The following is a 21155-nucleotide window of genomic DNA, read 5'->3' as shown; positions in this document are numbered from 1 at the left end:
GAAACCGTTAAAACAGAGACACAAATCAAGAATTGGAGAGATTGGACTCTTAGTGAAGAATTGTCTTGACTGGAAAAACATGGAAATTAAGGGTATGATGAGCTCACTGGTTGTGGTTAAGAGGAGAATATGGCCAATGGCCAATTCTCCACATGGGGCAATGCAGATAATGTTCCAACAATTTGGTTCCAATAGATACTAACGCAGGAATAGAGGTGGTTTGGGTATAGCAGCTGATAACATCACAAGGCAGGCCTTCACGCATAGAGTGAGACCATTCAAGAACTGGGAAGACCGGAAGAGCATGGAGAGAAAGAGTCCAAAGAGGGTTTAGTAGAGAATGATTACAGATGGCTTATTCTCCAAATGGGGCAAGACATAACACATGTTCATATAAGAATAAATATTTGCAGTCAAAGTAGGCTCAAGGAAAATTGATTATCTCCCCCAAATCCACGCTTTATGTGGCGCCAAGTCCATATAGCACAGTCACACAGAAAACCACCAGTTCTTTTACTATTTATCCTTCTCAGTAACTACAGTATGGTTCCAATAGCTCCTAAAGCAGAAATGGAGCAGGATTTGGTGTAACAGTTGATAGCATCACGAGGCAGTCTTAACTTGGAAGGACAAAAGAAATGTTGGAAGGAGAAATACTCTGATAGAGTTTGAGAGATGTGGCCTTGGAGAGAAAAGCTCAAACATGGTTGAATGGAGAGTGACTTCAGATGTCTCATTCTAAACACGGACATAATGGATAGTATACTAGTGTGAATTTTGGCCAGCGGTCACAGTAGGCTCCAGGAATATTAATTAGCTCCCTAAAGTCACTCTCGATGTGGTGCCAAAGAAATCCAGCTCATCTTTTATTATGCTCAGTCACTCCATCAGCTCAGAGCTTCTCCTGCAACCACATACAGCATGCTGTTTTCATCCATTCATTCCAGCTAGGTTAGATTCATTGACATTCTTGCGGATTGTACAGTCGAGACTCGCTGATGAAGCAGCAGGAGGCACAGGGGTGTAATTGGCATTTGGTTAATGTGTCTGCCGTACGTTCCTCTGCCTTGTTGTCACACTTTAAGCATACTTAATGCTTTCTGACACCCCTGTCGTGAGGTGTTTGGACATTTTGCTAAGCACTGTCATCCTTTTGCACCACAATCAGGACCGTGCATTGAAGCCTGTGCGTGTGATACATTGTGTCCTGTGTCAGATCAGCTGTCAGGTACCATTAGCACCTGTGGGTTTAGGCAGGCTGCCTGTGGATGTATGACCAATTCATTGTATGATTAGGTCAAAGCTAAGATATACCTAATATATGTATTTATATGAATGTTCAGTCAAAACTGTTGTTGTAGTGAGGATTATGGGGATTTAAAAGTCTCCTCAAGCAAGGAGTGATGCGATGCTGCCCCCTAGTTTGAGCAACTGGTAAACTGCACTAAAAACGTGCAAATCAGTGGGGTCTAAGACATCTTTCAAAAAACATTTATCTTCAAAATGCCGGTGAGGCTGCACCTTTTCATTCCAGCCACACAGGAGCCACAGCTAACAACATCTCAAATACCAAGATTAACCGATTAAATAACTGGAATCAGTTGTAGCACCTGTGTATCGGACTGAAAACCCACAGGCGCGATAGCACTTTGCAGATAACACTGAATAGCTCTGGGTTAGATCAATGACCACCAACCCTCTTTCATGTAGATCTGCCTTCCCTAGAATTCAGTTCCAGCCCTAATGCAACAAGGCTGATCTGTCTATTTGTTATCTCAACCACGTGAACTCAGGATAATATGTAAACGGGGTGGTCGAAGACATTTTAAGGGGTCCAAACATAACACAGTACAATTATTTAAATATACCCCAAGAACAAAATGAAAACTCATTTAATCTTGGTTTAATGTGAACAGACTTTATAACATTGATACTGTTGAGTGGTTAACTCCAGTAAAGCATATCCTGATCTTTTCAGCTCTAAAATAACTAACTGCTAATGTTAATTTTACTAGTCATACAGTAGCTTCCTAGCTAGCTAGGCTTTGAGAGTTAACCAAAACATACACAAATCAGACATAACATTAAAAACCACCTTTAGTACACCTGGGTGACTAGGAACAGGAAATTGTTAAACCATGACTTCCTGTTTCAGAGGGGTATAAATATGAGGTAACACATAGGCCAAATTCCCTTAGTCATTCATCACAATGGGTAAGACCAAGGAATATAGCTGTGATGTGCGGCAACACATGTCTATATTGTCTCAACACACTGTGAAGAGGATGGTTTGAGTGGCCAAAAAATCTCCAAGGATCACAGCTGGAGAATAGAAAACCCGTGGGGTGAACTGAAGAGGAGAGTCCACCAATGTGGACCTCGAAATTTAAAGGATCTGGAGACATACTGTATGGAGGAACGGTCTCAGATCCCTTGGCATGTATTCTCCAACCTCATCAGGCATTATAGGAGAAGACTCAGAGCTGTTATCTCAAAGGGAGGTAGCACAAAGTATTGACTAAAAAGGTGCCAATAATTGTTACACACCTATATTTAACAAAGATATTTTTTAATGAACCTGTGTTGTGTTTGCAATTGTTTGCTATCCATGAGAGCAGAGTAATTTTTGTGAATTTCTTTTAACAAAAGATCAAAATGTTAAAAAATAAAGACAACTGTTCACAGCCTTCTTTGCTCATATTTACCAAGGGTGCCAATACTAGTGGAGGGCACTGTATGTACAAAACATATTGGAATCATAATCTCCTCAACATAGTGAATTTTGAAAGTATTGTTTGAAAGTACCTGCAACTACTGAAGCCAGTAAATCGTTTTCATCCAATATACTGGACTTTATAAAGAAAATGCATTAAACATATCCTCTGCCTTTGGACTTTTTTTTGTCTTTTTTTTTTTCTATGGATCTGACTTTTGGTCTGATATGTCTGTTGCACCCCTTTCCCCTATTTTGTTTTAAGCTGATGATTCCTTACATGCTTGTATTGTTTTATATTTGAAGTGCACTAAAAAAAAAAAAGATCACAAAAAAAAAATAGAAACAAATTTGGTTTAAATAATATTCTAGATGAACTTTAACTCTGTAAATACCATTCAGTTACTTTTGTAACTGTATATGTTAATGTTTACTTTCACTGTATTTACTAACTGATGCTGAAGTAAGATGAATAACTGACTAATAAGCTGGGAAATATAGGGGTCAAAATAAAATAACTACATTATCTCTATTACATGAATAATACATGAAAGAGAGTCTTGAGTCAGTGTGTTGATCATATGAAGAAGATGAGGTAGAAAAGGGCCCAAATCCTTCCATATTATTTTTTTTATTACACATATATAGCTTTGATAATGGTTTTTAAAAGCACCCTTCACACTGCACAAGTTAATCTCATGACATAAGCGTTTGGCCACTAAAGGGCTTCCTCTGATCCAATTAAGCAATAACAGAGAAAGGCATAGAAAGATGGATATTCAGCCATGCACACAGATGATCCTTCATTATCAGGATAAAATCGAATTCATGTTAAGCAGTATGTACAGCAATTGCTTGTAACTCTTTACAGTTTATAAACCCTTAATGACGTTCAGCACTTATACAGTTGATTGTAGGTTAAAAACACAGCATAATGCATTACTCTGAAATAAAAAGGCAGAAACTGCTAAAAGCGTAGACATTCACACAGTAAGCAACTCAGATTAGTCATGAGTGACAGAGCAGTGCAAAATAAATTAATTCATTAAAAACTCACAGGCAAACCTAAGTCACCATGCAAACCTTGTGACTGTCTAGTTTTAGGGTCTAGACAGAGAAAGAAGCGTGAATGCAAGAGAAAGAATAGTCTACAAAGTAAGTAGGTGCTTATGCTTATTAGTGTATAACAGTAGCAGAGTAAATACTACGGCTGGGCAAATAAATAAATACAGACTCTCTCAAATGTCACTTATTGCTTTGGTAGCCAGAAAAAAAAAAGAAGAAAAAAAACCTGGAACATTCCATGACTTTACATCAACACCAAAGCATCATGAATCGAGTACAATGATGTTCACAAAATGCTCACTATAACCATTTTGTCAAGTTTCTAATCGACACCTCTTGGCAGCAAGCTCTTCTCTGGTTAATATTTGTTGTAAAAATGTGAAAATCACAAATGGTGAGATATATAAGAGCGACTCACGTTAATTACACTGTTAATGGCTGAATGTGCGCTGCTGCTTCTATTCATTTTACCTACATAAGCGTGCTTTATTTCCTTATATGCTAGCTCGTTTGTCCTGTGTCACATTGGACTTGGAGTAAAAGCTCCACCTACTGGTCAATAGGGAGCTCTGTAACTCACACATGACACTGAATATCTGATTAAAAGTCTAAGCAAAAGTCCACCCTGCAACACATCTGTGAGGTGTTTAGTGACTCTGGTGCAAATCTGTTGGTTGTTGCTGTAATTTCTTTAATCCCTTGAGAAGGTTGCGGTTGTGTGCCGCGGTGGTGTTTAATAAGAGAAAAAAAAAATAAATCTAACACAAGGGATATAATGTTCAGATTTTGCTGTTGGATCCTAACACCAAAAGAACAAGAGCATCATTTCCAGGGATCATATTAATGAGGAATCCAACACAGAAGTAGCAGAGACAAACGTTGGTGCAAACACTGGACTCAAAGTTCCAGGATGCAATGCAGCTACACGACACAGCTGCGATGAGATACGGCAGAGGCTTGGTGCGTCAGAGAGCTTCGAGGTGATGAGTATGACGCCGTTGGTATTAATAAGAAAGTAAACATAAGCGCTGTCATATACTAGTTTGAACATAAATGACCACTATGTTCAAGTTTGTGAACGACTAAAAATAATTAAGAGTTGCACTAAGTGAAGTAGTGTTAACCTAACCTTAAGTTATAAGTTAAAGCTTAAATAAATACTACTCCCTAGTAGGTTCAACTTTCACTGTAAACAAAACTACTATGTAATACAAAAGGACTAAAGCACTGCTGCATCGCTCTCTTTAGGTAGAGATGAAGAAAGGGCTGAATCTAATCAAATCCGACTGCACTGCTATGAGCCTGTAGTCGAATGGCATTTTGGGTAACATAGGAAACCATTCACCAAAGCGAAAATAGACTAACAAGTCAATGGAAGAAGTTTTAAACTCAAAAAAGCCAACTCACAATTTCATTGTAAAATAAATCTTGGATGACATTTAAGGTCCCATTAATCATAAAGACTAATATGTAAGTCATTCAGGGTGGACTTTTCCTTTAAAACCAAATATTAAAAAGATTACAGTGTCAATGCTGTGTCCAGTGCAAAGGAAATAAATGTCTTTGCAACAGGATGTGTTCCAATACTGTTTTAACAAGCCCTCATTGACTATACCTTACCTCAAACGCGTCCCTTTGGCTGAATCTCCATCAGCAATATTGGCAGCCTATATTCACATCATCCGATCAGATTCGAAATTGGATGTTGCAGTGTTACACGCGTCTGAATTGCGAGTCAGTGAGGGTGTGCTAAATTCAGTAGAGATAACGTTGTGCAGGTGTACATTCACCGTGGTCTTCAGTGATGCTGGTGATGTGAGCTTACTAAATATTTGACAGAGAGAGCAGCGCAGCCATAAATACTGACTTCATGTGTTCATGTGTGTGAACAAAAACAGCTCCATCCAATCGGCAGTGATGACAGAAAGCTTAGACATAGTGAAGAATGGTAAGAGGTCAGAGGTGAGGGATGAGGTGAGGAGCTACAGGTTGACCAGGTGAAGGTCGGAGGCGGTGAAATGAGGGCACAGTGCCATGTCGGGATTTTTCAGCTGCTTCAGGACGCGCTTGTGGAATTTGGCGCGCACTCGGTTAAACTCCATGATGTCACATGGGTCCTCCTCGATCCAGAACCGGTGGAACTCCTGCATCAGATAACCTGATGAGAGAGGGAGAGAAAAAAACAATTTAGCAATAATCTAAATGTCCTCTGTTGTGAAGACTTTCCTGCACGGGAAACCCTACTAACTGTTACACAGAACTGGCACTGGAGACTCCTTCCATAAATGTTATATAAACTTGTCATTACAGAAAACCTCACTATAGCAACAATGATCTATTTTGTTAAATTACAACAGTTTTTTAATCCCTTTATCAATCGCAGAGTTAATAAAACATGTATGGAATAGAGATCAACCGATAGTGGATTTTACCGTTACCGATAACTAAGTTGGGCGGTACCTGCAGATAACCGGTTAATCAAGGTTTCTTTATTAACATTTTTCAAATTAATCATACAACACCAACCAAACAGACAGAATAACCCCCCCCCCCCCCCCCCCCCCCCCCACCAGTGCCAGACACAGAACATACATATTACATATTATAAAGCTAGACCACCATAGAAGAGAGCAAAACAAACAAAACTATAGACAATGAACACATAACAATACTGTCAGCATCCACGTCTCTGACAAAGAACAGAAAAGGTTGCCAGATTCTGTAAAATTTCCCAGTCGCCCCCCTGACAGTGTACCTAATCTTTTCCAACTTAAGATGAGACATGACTTCCCTGAACCAATGACCATACACTGGTCAACCGATAGTTTTTAAAACTGATACTGAATGGAACCATAACACTCAAAGTAAAATATTGCTGAACTTTATTACAAAAATAAACAGTACTGACTGTACCATGAAAATGTACTGTACCTTGTTATATGAATAAATATATAAATATTAATATATGTTAGTATTAATAAATAGAGCTCACTGAAACCTCAGTGCCTGTTGCCATCAGGTCTTGCTGCAGGTCATTTGCAGTCACTCGAGGGTTTTTCACAACCTGCCTTCTCAGAAATCTGGTTGCAGCCAATGATAGCTTCCTTTGTCTGCCCCATCCAGGTAGTGTACACTCAACAAACCCGTAGCCAGTTCAGGTATTTCATACGTTTTCTACACCTAACCAGTTCAGGTATTTCATATGTTTTCAAACCCCTAACCAGTTCAGGTATTTCATATGTTTTCAAACCCCTAACCAGTTCAGGTATTTCATACTTTTTTTTTTTTTTTTTACCCCTAACCAGTTCAGGTATTTCATATGTTTGCCGCCCCTAGCCTGTTCAGGTATTTCATAGATTTTCTATCCCTAGCCAGTTCAGGTATTTCATACATTTTCTACCCCTAACCAGTTCAGGTATTTCATATGTTTTCTACCCCTAACTAGTTCAGGTATTTCATATGTTTTCTACCCCTAACTAGTTCAGGTATTTCATATGTTTTCTATCCCTAGCCAGTTCAGGTATTTCATACTTTTTCTACCCCTAACCAGTTCAGGTATTTCATATGTTTTCCACCCCTAACCAGTTCAGGTATTTCATACTTTTTTTTTTTTTTACCCCTAACCAGTTCAGGTATTTCATATGTTTGCCACCCCTAGCCAGTTTAGGTATTTCATACATTTTCTACCCCTAACCAGTTCAGGTATTTCATATGTTTTCTACCCCTAACCAGTTCAGGTATTTCATATGTTTTCTATCCCTAGCCAGTTCAGGTATTTCATACTTTTTCTACCCCTATCCAGTTCAGGTATTTCATATGTTTTCTACCCCTAGCCTGTTCAGGTATTTCATGTGTTCCAGCTCAAGCACACCTGTTGCAACTAATGAAGCCCTTGATTAGTTGCATCAGGTGTGCTTGAGACAACACCTGTTTTGCATAATTGTGCTGTTGTGAGGGATTCTATTCAAGGGGTTGAATCATTTTGAGACTGGAGAAGTCATTATAAGTTGCATTTTCAGTTGAATTTGGGGAAACCACTTGAAGCATTCGTTGTGTTGAACTATTTCAGTTGCTTTTGTTTGATTTGTTCACTGCAAACAGCTGAAAGTCTAAAATTTGGATAATAAACCTGATTTGCGATGGGGGTTGAATAATTTTAATTGCAACTGTAGATGCTCAGTGTAAACAGATTAGCAGATGTGTGTGTAATCATAGATATGATGACGTTGTCTATAAAAATAGAAAATGTTTGTTTAACATTTTTATGAAAGGAGTCTCCAGTGTCAGCACTTTGTAACAGTCAGCAGTAAAGCTGAAACTTTACGTTTTCTGACATGAGAAGGTCCTCAGGATGGAGGCGTTTATATTTTGCGGTATCTCTGTTATGTAACAAGCTGTTTTTTTGTTTTATTAACTTCAAGAGAAACCAATTTTATTATTGCATCTTACAGCATAACCCTGACAGAACCTGTCAAATACTTACTGGATGTTCTAATAATATTCTCTGTTACCTAGCATAAAGTGTAGTGATGGCTAGCTTGCGTAAATTTGCTAAACTATTATACGATGTCAGTATGTTATGCGAAGAAGTATGTCAGGTCAAAGAGAAAGAAAAAAAGAAGGCTAGTAGTAAACGAGGTTGTGATCAAATTTGGGCTTGCTCTTATGCAAGGTTTCCTCTCTTAAATGCTCATAAATGTCTGTCTAAATCTATGTGAACATGCTTGACAAAAACAAAAAACCTCTCAGACCAGTATAGAGTGAATTTTGAGACGTACAGAAGGTTTGCTGGAAGTGCATCAGGCTGGGCATCTCAGGTGCCACGTTGTACAGATGAGTCTTCAGAGCTCCGCTCACCAGCAGGGAGTAGGCCAGGTCCGTGATGTTGATGCCAACAATGGCAAAGGAGTATCTGCGTTACAACACATCAAGCTCAACTTCTTTTTATTAGGACCTCATTTTCACATAAGTTACTCATTGCTAATTTCTACCTATGGAGCTAGTTACTTATCCAAGTACAGCTAACTGATCTAAGAGGACTAAAGCATGCTTTACGCCGTGTCAATCAGCTGTGCCAAATTGTTCATAAGATTCAGTGGATTTATTGCGTATTTTTTTACTGTCTGTTACAGAGTCATGAATATACAGTATAATAATTATACATTTTCATCGTGACCAGGATCTACTTTTTTTTATTATTATTTAAAAAATTCTTTTTTTATTAAAAAAAACAGGCTCTTAAAGTTCACCTAAAAGAGTCGATTAAAGAGTTGACTCATTCATGAACAAAACATCAGTACAATACATGCAGCAATAATGGCAGGGAAAAATTATATGAGCAGGGGATTGTTTTAACCAGATATCCATACATCCATCCATTCATTTTCTGTATCGCGTATCCAACACTGTGTATGATAAGCGGTATGGAAAATCGATGGATGGATGGAACTAACAGGCCCAAACATGTTCGAGCATGACAATGCCCCTGTGCACAAAGCGAAGTTTGCTTAGTGGCCTACACAGAGCACTGACCTCAACCCCACTGAACATCTTTGGGATGAACTGGAAAGCCAACACGCCCCAGGCCTCCTCACCCAACCTCAGTGCCTGACCTCACTAATGCTCTTGTATCTGAATGAGCAAATCCCCACAGCCACACTCCAAAATCGAGTGGAAAGCCTTCCCAGAAGAATGGATGTTATGATAACAGCAATGGGGGAGTAAATCTGGACTGGGGATGTTCAGGAAGCACATATCAGTGTGATAGTCAGGTATGTACATACTTTTGGTCATATAGTGTATATACAAGACAGCCTGCAACGTTCAACTGAAAGACTCAAGTTCTTCGAAAAATGAATGAATGTCTTTAGATTTGGTGAATGTTTAGACCTTGTTCGTTTGAAAAAAAGCCTAGTGACAAATCTAGCAACTTTTTGAGCAGACTGCTCAAAATACTTTTTGAGGTGAAATACCTTCTCTTTCTGTAAAGAACCTATTATTTTCTTTTCAGATAAAAAAAATTCTTCCTACTTCATGTAACATGATATGCAACTCGTATGCCTTTCAATGAATATGCAAATTCGTCTATGATGTCATACGGGGATTTCTAACACCTTTTTCAGCATGCCTTTCTCTTGAAAATAGCTACCAACATGGTGACTCTGTATGTGCGTGTGTGTATGTGTGTGTGTTTGTGTGTGTATCTTTATGGATGCGTGCTGCACAGCCTCCATGGTGCAGATGAGCATGCTAATGCATGCTGAAAGCTGATGACAGGCCGCAGTGCCGCGCTTTAAATCCTCACACAAAGCCTCGAGGGTGGAGACAGAATGATAACAGCTACTGCGCAGACTGCAGGATTTACAGCAAAGCAGAACTCTTGCAAAATGCAACATTTTAGCCTACAATGTTGCACTCACCCAATAGCTTTGTCGAATTTCTGCTTCTCCCAGTCAGCTTTGCTCATCTTACTGTAGGCAAACAGAAATGTTAAACAGGACACAAGCATGTCCACAAGGCCATATCCTTCAAGATATCCTTTGTAAACACACAACAGAATCCATCCAAATACAGAGCAACACACACAGCACAAGAATGAGACAGGCAAAAAGAGAAAGCATTCACTGCTACTAACCACTGCTACAATGGAGCATAATGCCTTTGTGTTTACGATGAGATGAGATTAAGAGATAGAGAAGATAAGAGAAAGAGATACAGCAAGATTTAGATTAATATAAAAAAAAATATCAAATGGAATTCTTACTGAGAGAGAAAAGATGGAGTACCTGGCTTCCTCTTTGGAAATGTTCCTGCACATGACAAAGCGATGACAAAAACAACAACAAAAAATGAACGAGAAAAACAGAAAAGGAAGGTGTTGACATGTGTGACGCGTGGTGACAGAGCATGCTAAACCTGTCAAATCTCATCCACAGCTGTGCGTATTCATCAGCAGACTGGGACGTTTCAGCAGAAACAAAGGGTGACGTATGGACAATGTCTGCAACAGAAAACTGCTGATGGACTTGGACATGTTTCTAAATACAAAAGTCCCTTTTGTACACTATATGGCCAAAAGTTTGTGGACACCTGACAAGCACACCCATATGCTTTTTAAACCTCCACGCTTCTGGAAAGGCTTTCCACTAGATTTTGGAATCTGGTTGTGGGAATTTTACTGATGTTAAAAGAGGAGGCCTGACGTTCCAGTTCATACCAAAGGTGTTCAGTGGGATTGAGGTCAGGGCTCTGTCAATTTCTTCCAAACCAACTATGTCAAACCATGTTTTCTTTGACCTTGCTTTGTGCACAGGTGCACTGTCATGCTGGAACAGGTTTGGGCCCCTTAGTTCCACTGAAGGGAAATTGTAATACTACAGGATATGAAAACCTTCTAGACAACTGTGCGCTTCCAACTTCATGGTAACAGTTTGGGGAAGACCCACATACTGTATGGGTGTGATGGTTAGGAGTCCACAAACTTTTGGCCATATAGTGCATACGGCATACTTCAATAAAGAGTTTTATATAGAATATATTGGACTTTCAATAAATGATTTCCTTTTCTTAAATTCCCACCCAGTTGAATAAGTCTAAATTTAAATGTATTTTATTTACTAACTCCTATTAATTATTTCACTTACAGACTTACAGGCACAGAGGCCACGCCTACTTCACTCAGATTATAAGCACAGGGGCCTCGCCTCCTTCACTGAGACTTACAGGCACAGAGGCCACACCTACTTCACTGAGACTGACAGACACAGAGGCCACACCTATTCACTGATATTACAGGCACAGAGGCCACACCTACTTCACTGAGACTGACAGGCACAGAGGCCACACCTATTCACTGATATTACAGGCACAGAAGCCATGCCTCCTACACAAAGACTTGCAGGCACATAGGCCACACCTATTCACTGATATTACAGGTACAGAGGCCATGCCTCCTACACAAAGACTTACAGGCACATAGGCCATGCCTCCTTCACCGAGATTTACAGATGCAGAGGCCACGCCCCCTTCTTTTTCTGCCTTAACACACTGTTTTAAATTGATTTTATGCAGGTGTCTCATGAATAATGTATATCTGAACAGCTGTTTCTTTTTACAGTTTCTTAGGTTTGTGTTGGACCGTCTAAGCATACATTTTTGAGTAACTGTAGTGTGTGCTTGTTGCTCTATTGGACAAAAAGTCAACGTTGCCATTGGTGACAATTACAAGTGTTTATACACCTGTAATAATCAAATAATTTCAAAGATACATTAGAAAAAGAAAACGTAAACAGCATTACTGCTGTTGTGGCTTATTTTTTTCATTTGGGACTTATGTTTTCTTTATGGCCTGTAAAGTAACTTCACTCTTGCTGGAATAGAGCTGTTTTGTTCTGTTTCCTTAAAAACCTACTTACACATTTAGTTTTTTCTCAGTTTGGGGGAAAAGGAAAGAAGGAATGTACTAACTGCAATTCAGTCTGCAGGCAGCAGGGGGCTTTAAAAATATAACTGGAAATTTTAGGTATGACATCCTCTTCTGCTTAGGGTATCATTATACTGTGTAAAAGTGATTTAAAAAAAAGTACAAAATTAAAGACAAAATACGTGCGTACAGTGCAGAGAGCAGGCTAAGGCATGCAACAGGGAGGAGGATCTGACCTGTGTTTGGGCTGCAGAGAGTCGTGCAGCACTTGGAGAGCAGCGGCCTTGTCGTGCTCGGCAAAATACCTATTAGAACAAATGAAACAGGACAAAGGCACACACCATCTGATTAAACTACATTATAAATGATGAAGTATAATTGCAGAGGTGCGCTTTTGTATAATACAATGAATTAATCCATCATCCTACACACCAGAATGCTTTGTCAGGATAGAAAATTAAACAGACCATCATCGAGATACTGAAGTAAAATCACCTAAATAACATACAAGTGATTTTAACAGCACAGGGCCCACATTGATGTATGAGTTCTGTTTAATTTTTGACCCTTTAGTGTTGCTAACATATCTTTAAGTATCTCAATGCCAAGACGAGTTTGATCGGTTTTATTGACCAATCACTGCTGCTACAATAATTAAAGTTTATGTTAACACACTATGTTATGTGCATTGATATTACAGCTACCACAGAAACACAAGCAAACATAAACATTGCATTTTAAATCTCATACTGTGAAAAAAAGTATATACTCACAGTAGGTTGTGCAAACCCAATAACCCCATGCCCCTAAAGTCAGTTTTGGGGTCACTGCCTTGGAAGCCAATTTCACACCACTGTTTAGAGATGCGGCCAGTGAGGGCAGAATCAGGACGGAGCGTCTTCCACAGCTACACGAGAGAAAAAACACACACACACACACACACACACACGCACACACACACACACACACACACATCAGTTTAGAAAGACCCAAAGGAATAGAGTGTGGTCAAATATTAATGATATAAAATGTCGTATTCAGATATATTTGAATAATGAACCTGAAACATACTGAACATTAGCAGTAGCTACACTAGACGTTCATTTCTCATAAGAGATTCACAAAGAGGCACCTTTGTTTATTTTATCATGGTATGTAATGCTTCAGGTTGGTTTACCTTTATATTAACAATAAAATTTTCTCGTGCTGATATTTAGCTAGATTTTACATTTCTTCCATCATCTTAGTCCTTATGCAGGAAGAATCATTTCAATTTAATCTACCGGTTTACAGCAAATCTGATTATCATAGGTTTCCTATTCACTATATATGCTCACTACATAGGGCATAGAACCTACACTGCAAATAATGACATATTAGCAAGTGGAAATATTGAATATTGAATAGCACTGAGCAATTATCTAACATCTGTCATTATGAGAATATAATAAAAACAAACATAACATTATTAAGCCTATTTCTAGACAGTCTTCCTAAAAGACTTTAAAATTTTTTTTAAAAAATATAATTTTCACCTTTTGGATCCATGAATATAATAAAAAATTAAATCAGCCCTAGTGAAACTTTTTTTTAACAGAGCTAGATACCATATTTAGCATTTCTTAACACAAAAGTTTGCAGTTTCTGTGATGATTTTTTTTCTAAATGTATTGTGTATCAATACCTTCATAAGCATCTCTTCATGATCTGGATTTTCGCAGTCGTATGGCTCCCTGCGCAGCTTCTCCACCTCCAGCACCAGGTTCCTGTAGCCCACTATCTGGAAGAGGCTCGCCTGCAGAGAGATGGCCAGCCTGGAGGAAAACACAGCGACATTAGCATGATGAAGCTGCAATGTCAGGGTACAAACAGTACTAAAGCCCTAATATTCTATTTTATAGCATATAAAGAAACAGTGGCAGAGATGGTTCTCTCTGACGTCCTAAAAAAACCTGCTGACCTTAAAAGAGTGCTTGAGAAATCCATCCAAGTTACAGTGTTGAGCGAACTACATAAATATTCAAGTTATGTAAGCAATGGATGTAAGTTCCTGTAATGCTAAATGCTAACCTCTCTGTGTAATAGAAGCTAAATAGTTTTAGATACTTAGCTAATTCTATAAAACTAGTGAGCTATTTATGCGTAGCTATCACACTTCAGTGATTAGATCACAAACTAATAGAGATAAGAGCTTACTGCAAAGTCTCGCCTTCTTCTAGAATGCATTTCTGAACTTTGGATTGTCTTCCTGTTTTTGAATCTCCTCTACCCATCTTGAATTTGTTTTGTCTGCATCGCTTTTTGTTATTTTAAATTGTTTGTTTGAATTACAACCACCAACCCTCTACCTCTGTACTTGGCTTTAGAGTTCTGTGTTCTTACTGTGGATTTGTGTCAGGGTTGATCTTTTTCAGGGCCATGATGTCATCTATGGTCTTCTCAACAGCATCTGGATGAACACTGAGAGCATTCTGCAGAAGCTGATGAGGCAGAGCGCCAAAAATTGACATTTATGGCATTTGGCAGAAGCCACAATCCAGAGCGACTTACATTTATTTACATACTGAACTTTACACTACTAAACCCCCACTCATTATAATTCTCATTACAATATTAGACCACACCCACCCCAACCAGTCAATCTGATCTCAGATCAGTCTGAACAGAGGGTTTAGCTGGTGTTGTGAAGTGCTTTAGCATATTCTTTGCAACATTTCTCATTATTCAAATTAGAAGTGTGTAATAAATGTACCCCTCAACATTGGTGCCATACAAACATGTTTAATTTTTGACACCATGACACAGTTTTAGGTCCCAAAACCTTCTTTACTCACCTCACTTTTAGAACATTTGAGTGAGGATTCTGCAAAAATATAGGAAATGTTAGATATGCTCGTCATCTGTAGTTTCATGGTTCCGCAATTTAATGTGAGAAATGACTGTGGTTGTAGTTTGGTTTGTTACCGATCTTGAGGGTTCGGCGGGCACCAGGCTTGTTGTTGTAGCAGATCCGCTGCAGCTCACATCGTCCTGTCACCTTCCTGAAGATAAACTTCAAACCTCGCCACAAACATTTGCAGTACAGAAACACCAGGAACTGGGTCAGCACCCTGCAATGGTGGAGAGAGACAGAGAGAGAGAGAGACAGAGACAGAGAGAGAGACCTCGTTTTCACCTTCTTTTCACAGAAGAGGCCAGGCCTAGGGGGCGGAGTCATATCAAGAGTCATGCTAAGAAAGATCGTAGGTATGAGACAATATAATAAAGCCATGATATGAGACATATACTGTAACAGGCTTCATGAAACGACACTGATGTGAGAAAATATTGACGCAAAACGTTACATTTTATATTGTAGTAAATTTATTTTGTAATGACAACAAATCAAACCACTACAATATAAAATACAATAGGGGTGTCAGACTAATTGTACCTGGGCCACATCAGCATTTTTGTGAGACCCTGCAGGGCCATAATCAAAGTCTATTTATTTAATTTTTTTCTTTCATATTTAACATATTCTATCAACTAACACCAATCTATAAGCTCTGAAATTAGAAGAAGATGTTTCTATGACAAAGAGGAGCTAACAGAAAGCATTAATATGTATGCACATTTATTATACTGATTATAATAAGAGTTTATTTAATGAATGCATTTCTTTGTTTAATCACATTTTATTGGTGAATGGAAAACAGGATTACATTTACATTTATTCATCTAGCAGACGCTTTTATCCAAAGCGACTTACAAATGAGGAAATACACGCAAAGCGATATATCAAGAGGAGAACAATAAAAGATCTTTTAATTGAGTTCTAGAAAAGCATAGTGTGCAGAGTAGAGGTGTAAGAGCCAGAGTAATGTATTTAATTTAATTTTTTTTTAAGGATAATGTGGGGTTGGCGTTTTAGGGGTTAGTTATGTGCTCACAGTGGGTGGGTCTTTAGCTGCTTTTTGAAGATAGTGACAGATTCTGCAGTCCTGATTGAGGTTGGAAGTTCATTCCACCACTCAGGGACACTCAGTTTGAAGGCTCTGGAAAGGGACCTTGAGCCACGCTGAATAGGCATTACTAAGCATCGGTCGCTAATCGATCGATTAGCTAATTGGGATGATGCATTTTTCCTGTTTCTATTTGAAAGCTACTAGGCATATAACTACAAAACAAGCACAGATATATAGAGGTGAGAGCAGGTGAAGTTGGCTACTGGAGTTTACTGCAAAAGAAAAGTAGACAGAATTTTATAATATAAGATGTCATTTTACCCTATTATTCACACTGTTTTAATGATTTTCAGTGGAACTGTCATATGTATTTCATGGCAATGTTATTAACATGGAAAGATTGCTTGACTGTAGATTAAATAACAATTTAATTTCATCGCTGCTCCATCCGCCTGAAATGCATGAGCGCATCGCACTTACCAACTTACCACACACATGTGCACGCACATGCACACACACGCACACACACATGCATGCACGTGCGATATTGCTGCAGTAGAAACCAGAGTGCATGTATATATGTAACTTTGACTTCACTTGCTGAACTCGAGTTGAGAAGGCCATCCCAATGCTAATATGTCAATGCTACCCAAGATATTTTAAAAGAAGAACAATGCAGAACACCACATTTTGGTTTTTCACATCTCATTTTTGAAATCTGCCATCCCGTCAGTCCCTCCAGGATTTTGCCCTCGGAGAAATTAACGCAAAATCAAGGAAACTCTGCAATATTCGCAGGAGCTTGCAATTTTTCTAAATTGCGGCAGATTTTCCACAGATCTGGGCTAAGACGTTTGGGTCATCACAGCGAGCATTCTACCAAAGCCCCCTTCAATTCACATGTATTGAACAGGAGTAAAGCTAAAAGTTCTCGTTTGTGATGGTGAAAGACCATGCAAAACAATTTCGTGTAATTGCAATTTCGCCAATTCAAGTAGTTTTCTGCAAAAAAAGCACACAAAAAAACTCCGCAAATTGCATCGCAAATTTTTTTTAAAAAAGACGCAGCAAAATCAAGCATTTGTGGCCGCAACAATCACCAAAAAAACTCAGCAAAATCCTGTACGGATTGTCTTGTGTTAATGCATGACTTCAGAGGCTCATCTGGGACGTAGAGGTAAGTGGGCCATAGACCAGCCAAACTAATTATGAAAATTTCAGTAAGGCAGAGAAGCACCATCGAAAATGGGTCACTGCACATCAAGGATGTTTGCACTGAGAAAGTATAATAATAATATCAAATTATCACATTTCGTAAGAAATCAGTTTGTAATCCATCCCACTATCTGCCCATTCTTTTCAATTCACTATTATACTACAATCTCAGAAAAAAAGAGTTACTAAATGATATCTTTAATTGTCACTAGGGTAGTACCATCAAGGATACTTGTTTTCTATAATTAGGGAATTTGCATGTAGTGTACATTTAAAGGTTTACTAAAGCTCCTTTAAAATTAAGGTCTTTTAATTATCTAACTTATTTTCCTGTAACAGCACATCCCCAAGTGTTTTATTCCTCTTATACCACACCAGTTTGATTGATTCCAAATTTTTATTTATTAAAGTACTTTTTTATCCATTTATCCATAAGTTACATTTAATGTTGTTGAACGTCCATGAAAAAGTTCCTTTCCTTTATCACTTATGTTATAGCTATATCACCGAGCAAGCGCAATCTCTTCTCTCCTTTTTTACAGCTTTATCTCTAACTGTTAAACGCTGACACTGGAGACTCCTTCCAAATATAAAATGGTGTTAAAATGACAGCATGCCAGAAAATTACAGTGGTGCTTTTTACAATAATATATTGTATACATGTAAAAAAACAAACAAAAAAAACAAACAAACAACAACAACAACAACAAAAAACACTTTTGCATTAATAGAGTGCTTTTAATGTTCTATTAATTCCAATAAACATTACAGTGTGAGAGTGCATCCATCTATCTAAAAAAAATTACCAATCTATGCTACGATGAAACGTGACTGAGTCTGACTGCTGATTTTGAGAACTTTGCTTCATGGGACATATGTCATAAATAAATTTGAAAAAGTCTAACAAAAGCGTTTGATAAAATTTCAGTTAAAAAGAACTATTCTGTAAACATCTAAATCGATCTAAGAATAAACATAATAATAAACGTTGCTAACATTAAATGATGAAATCATAATAGAATCATAATAGATCATGAGATTATAGACATAAGGTATCATCTGAATCAAATAACAAATTACATTATTAAGAAATTGATTAAATGAAATATATACTATATATATATACACACACACACATATATATACACACACACACACATGAAGAAATGTAGAAAATTTGAAAGGGTTCACAAACTTTCAAGCAAACTTTCACTGTGTTTGTATGTGTGTGTGCATACAGTAAGAGAATAGCATTGATCATCTCATTACATGGAGTACATTAGGCTGCAAGTGAACAGTCATATGAGGTATTAAAAAATATTAACTTTTCCTCTCAACATTTGTCTTTACAGCTTTCTTTTCTTTTCTTTTCTTTAGAGTACTGCAGTGATACACTTTGAAGCAGTTAGGTTACATGTTCCAGCCCCGTGATTAGTAACCAAACCTCTTTGTGTTATTATGTTATGTGCGTTGTTATAATTATATTATTATAGCTTAATTATGTTATTATATTAATATGTTTCCACTATAGTGTTACAGTGTTGTCATGTCATATGTGTTAATATTTTAGTCACCATGTATATTTTAAAGATATGATTTATATTGGGATGAAAGTTTATATAATTCTTTTCCTCACAACTAACCATGAACATGCCAACTAAAAATATCTCATCTGTATAAATTGTCACATGATGGCCAGATATTTTTTCATTTATAAAAGATTTTCTTTGTTACTTTGTTTCCAGGATTAACATGCAAATTCAAGACTATAGGCTATATATGAAGCACAAAATAAAAATATGATATATATATATATATATATATATATATATATATATATATATATATATATATATATATATATATACATATAGCCATATCATCAAACCCTGAGACATGGCATGGAATGATGGGGGGGATGAAGTCCTGGAGCTTGTGCAATAGGCTAAACACAGCAGGTTGGATGTTGATATTGATGGTCTCTTACCTTAGAAAATGCTTCATGGCGACTGTTTAGTGTCCCAGATTCATCTGCTGTAACACCTGCGCAACAGATCCGACAAAAAAAAACAAAAAACAAACAAACAATAATGCTGCAACAATTCAAACACTAATCTGTAATCTGCAGGTAAATCAGATACATTATTACATGCTAATGCAACGTTATGAGCAGCATCTACATTCCTCGTTGCTGTGTCCCCGTTAATAGACATGTCACGACTGTGCTCTAATATGCATCCTCGAGGAACCGATTGGTCAGATTGAGACGTGCCCCTTTAGCAAGCACTGCTTAATCGATTCGTCTGAGATTGAATCGTCCCTATACTGTATATTAGCCTGCACATTTCTATTAGTTTACACGTTATCTGTGTAGGTTTTCGCATCACTCAACCCAATGAAGACGCTCCTCGAGCTCATTATCTCATTTTAGATTGTATTAGACGACGCACATTCTCGCGCATAACCAAACCAAGGCATAACAAGGTCTAACAACAACAACAACAACAACAACAACAAAAGCACAAATGTTTAAATAAGCCGCATTGTCGGCACGAGTGAAATGAAATAATACCTGCAAAATGCTCCTGTTACTATGCGATGAGCTGCGACGCGCGTGCCCTGGCCGATTTGCAGCGCGCATGCGCAAACAGACTCGCCCCAATCCCTCTATAGGCGCTGTTCCACCATTATAAACTGAGCAGTTTGTTATAGAAGATATAGAAAAACACTTATTGTGCATTTTTATTTCTTCTTGTGAGCCTTATCATATACAATACCTTGCGTAAGTATTGATCCCCTTGAATCTTTCCGCATTTGGCAGTGTTAAAAACTGGACCTTAAATAGAGTTCTTTGGGATTGTGAAGCTACATAAAATAGCCCATAATATTGGTGTGTGGGGGAAATCAAGATAGTGCTGGAAAGTTCTGAAAAAGTATCAGTCGAATTTTGGTTGTAAAAAAACAAAAACAAAACAACAATATCTCAAATTTGAACAATTGTGACTTTGCATGTAGGAGAGCAAAAATTATGGTGACAAAAGCAACCAAGAGGCCAATAGTACAGTAACTCGAGGGAGCTGGAGAGCTCCATAGCTCAGATAGGAGAAGCTGTCCACAGGACAGCCAAAGCCTGGACACTCCACAAAGCTGAGGCTGCCAAAAGGTATGTTGGAGACTCCGCAAACATGTGCATAAAGGTTATTTTGTTCTGGCCAAAATGTTTTTTTTGTTGGTTTTTTTTTTGGCATGACACAAAGTGCTACTTTTGGCAGAAACGATCACACTTGCTCATCACTCTGAGAACATCACCCATACAGTAAAGAAGGGTAGCGGTAGCATCACGTTGAGAATTTTCTCGGTTGCATGTCTGATTAATGTAAATAATTAACTAACTATTAAAATCAGTATTAATCCAATTCAGTACATTTCAATTCCAGGTTGTAACACTACAAAATGCGGAAATATTCAATGGGGTTACTAATTATTAATCTTAAAGCACTGTAGGTGCAGGTTGTGGGTATACAATTTACTAACTACAACACATTTGTTCTTCTGCACAATCCATCAGTCCTTTTTACTCCATCAATTAACTGAAATTGCCTGTCAGTGACATGATCATGGCATGGTAATGGTAAAACCCTAAGGGGCAGTGGTGGCTCAGTGGTGGGTCAGTAGTTAAAGGCTCTTGATTACTGATCAGAAGGTCAGGAGTTCAAGCCCTACCACTGTTGGAGCGCTTGAGCAAAGCCCTTAACCCTCAACTGCTCAGTTGTATAAATGTAAGTCGCTCTGA

The 21155-nt window shown here is 38.1% G+C and overlaps 1 protein-coding gene across 1 annotated transcript; it reads right to left on the bottom strand.

Moving 5' to 3' along the window:
• Positions 1-3319: 3319 nt before the first annotated feature.
• On the bottom strand, positions 3320-20011 carry elmod1 (ELMO/CED-12 domain containing 1). Its single transcript, XM_017493622.3, has 11 exons — positions 19935-20011; positions 19350-19405; positions 15165-15310; positions 15035-15063; positions 14583-14680; positions 13885-14014; positions 12974-13107; positions 12437-12505; positions 10198-10248; positions 8557-8690; positions 3320-5936 (listed from the first exon to the last, which is right to left on the bottom strand). The coding sequence occupies exons 2-11, from the start codon at positions 19364-19366 to the stop codon at positions 5761-5763; spliced, it is 984 nt and encodes a 327-aa protein (XP_017349111.2). The 5' UTR covers positions 19367-19405; positions 19935-20011; the 3' UTR covers positions 3320-5760.
• Between the last annotated feature and the right edge of the window lie 1144 nt (positions 20012-21155).

The sequence above is a fragment of the Ictalurus punctatus genome, chromosome 18 (assembly GCF_001660625.3).
Source record: "Ictalurus punctatus breed USDA103 chromosome 18, Coco_2.0, whole genome shotgun sequence".
Lineage (NCBI taxonomy): Eukaryota > Metazoa > Chordata > Actinopteri > Siluriformes > Ictaluridae > Ictalurus > Ictalurus punctatus.
The sequence above is the reverse complement of the archived record's forward strand: the minus strand, read 5'-3'. Positions and strand labels throughout refer to the sequence as shown.

Bases quoted from the DNA above. Each gene is read 5' to 3' on its own strand.
- elmod1 (XM_017493622.3), bottom strand. The intron at 12,506-12,973 runs GTGAGTATATAC...TTGTTCTAATAG, and splicing joins TTGGGTTTGCACAACCTACT to GTATTTTGCCGAGCACGACA. The intron at 8,691-10,197 runs GTGAGTGCAACA...GTTGTAACGCAG, and splicing joins AAATTCGACAAAGCTATTGG to ATACTCCTTTGCCATTGTTG.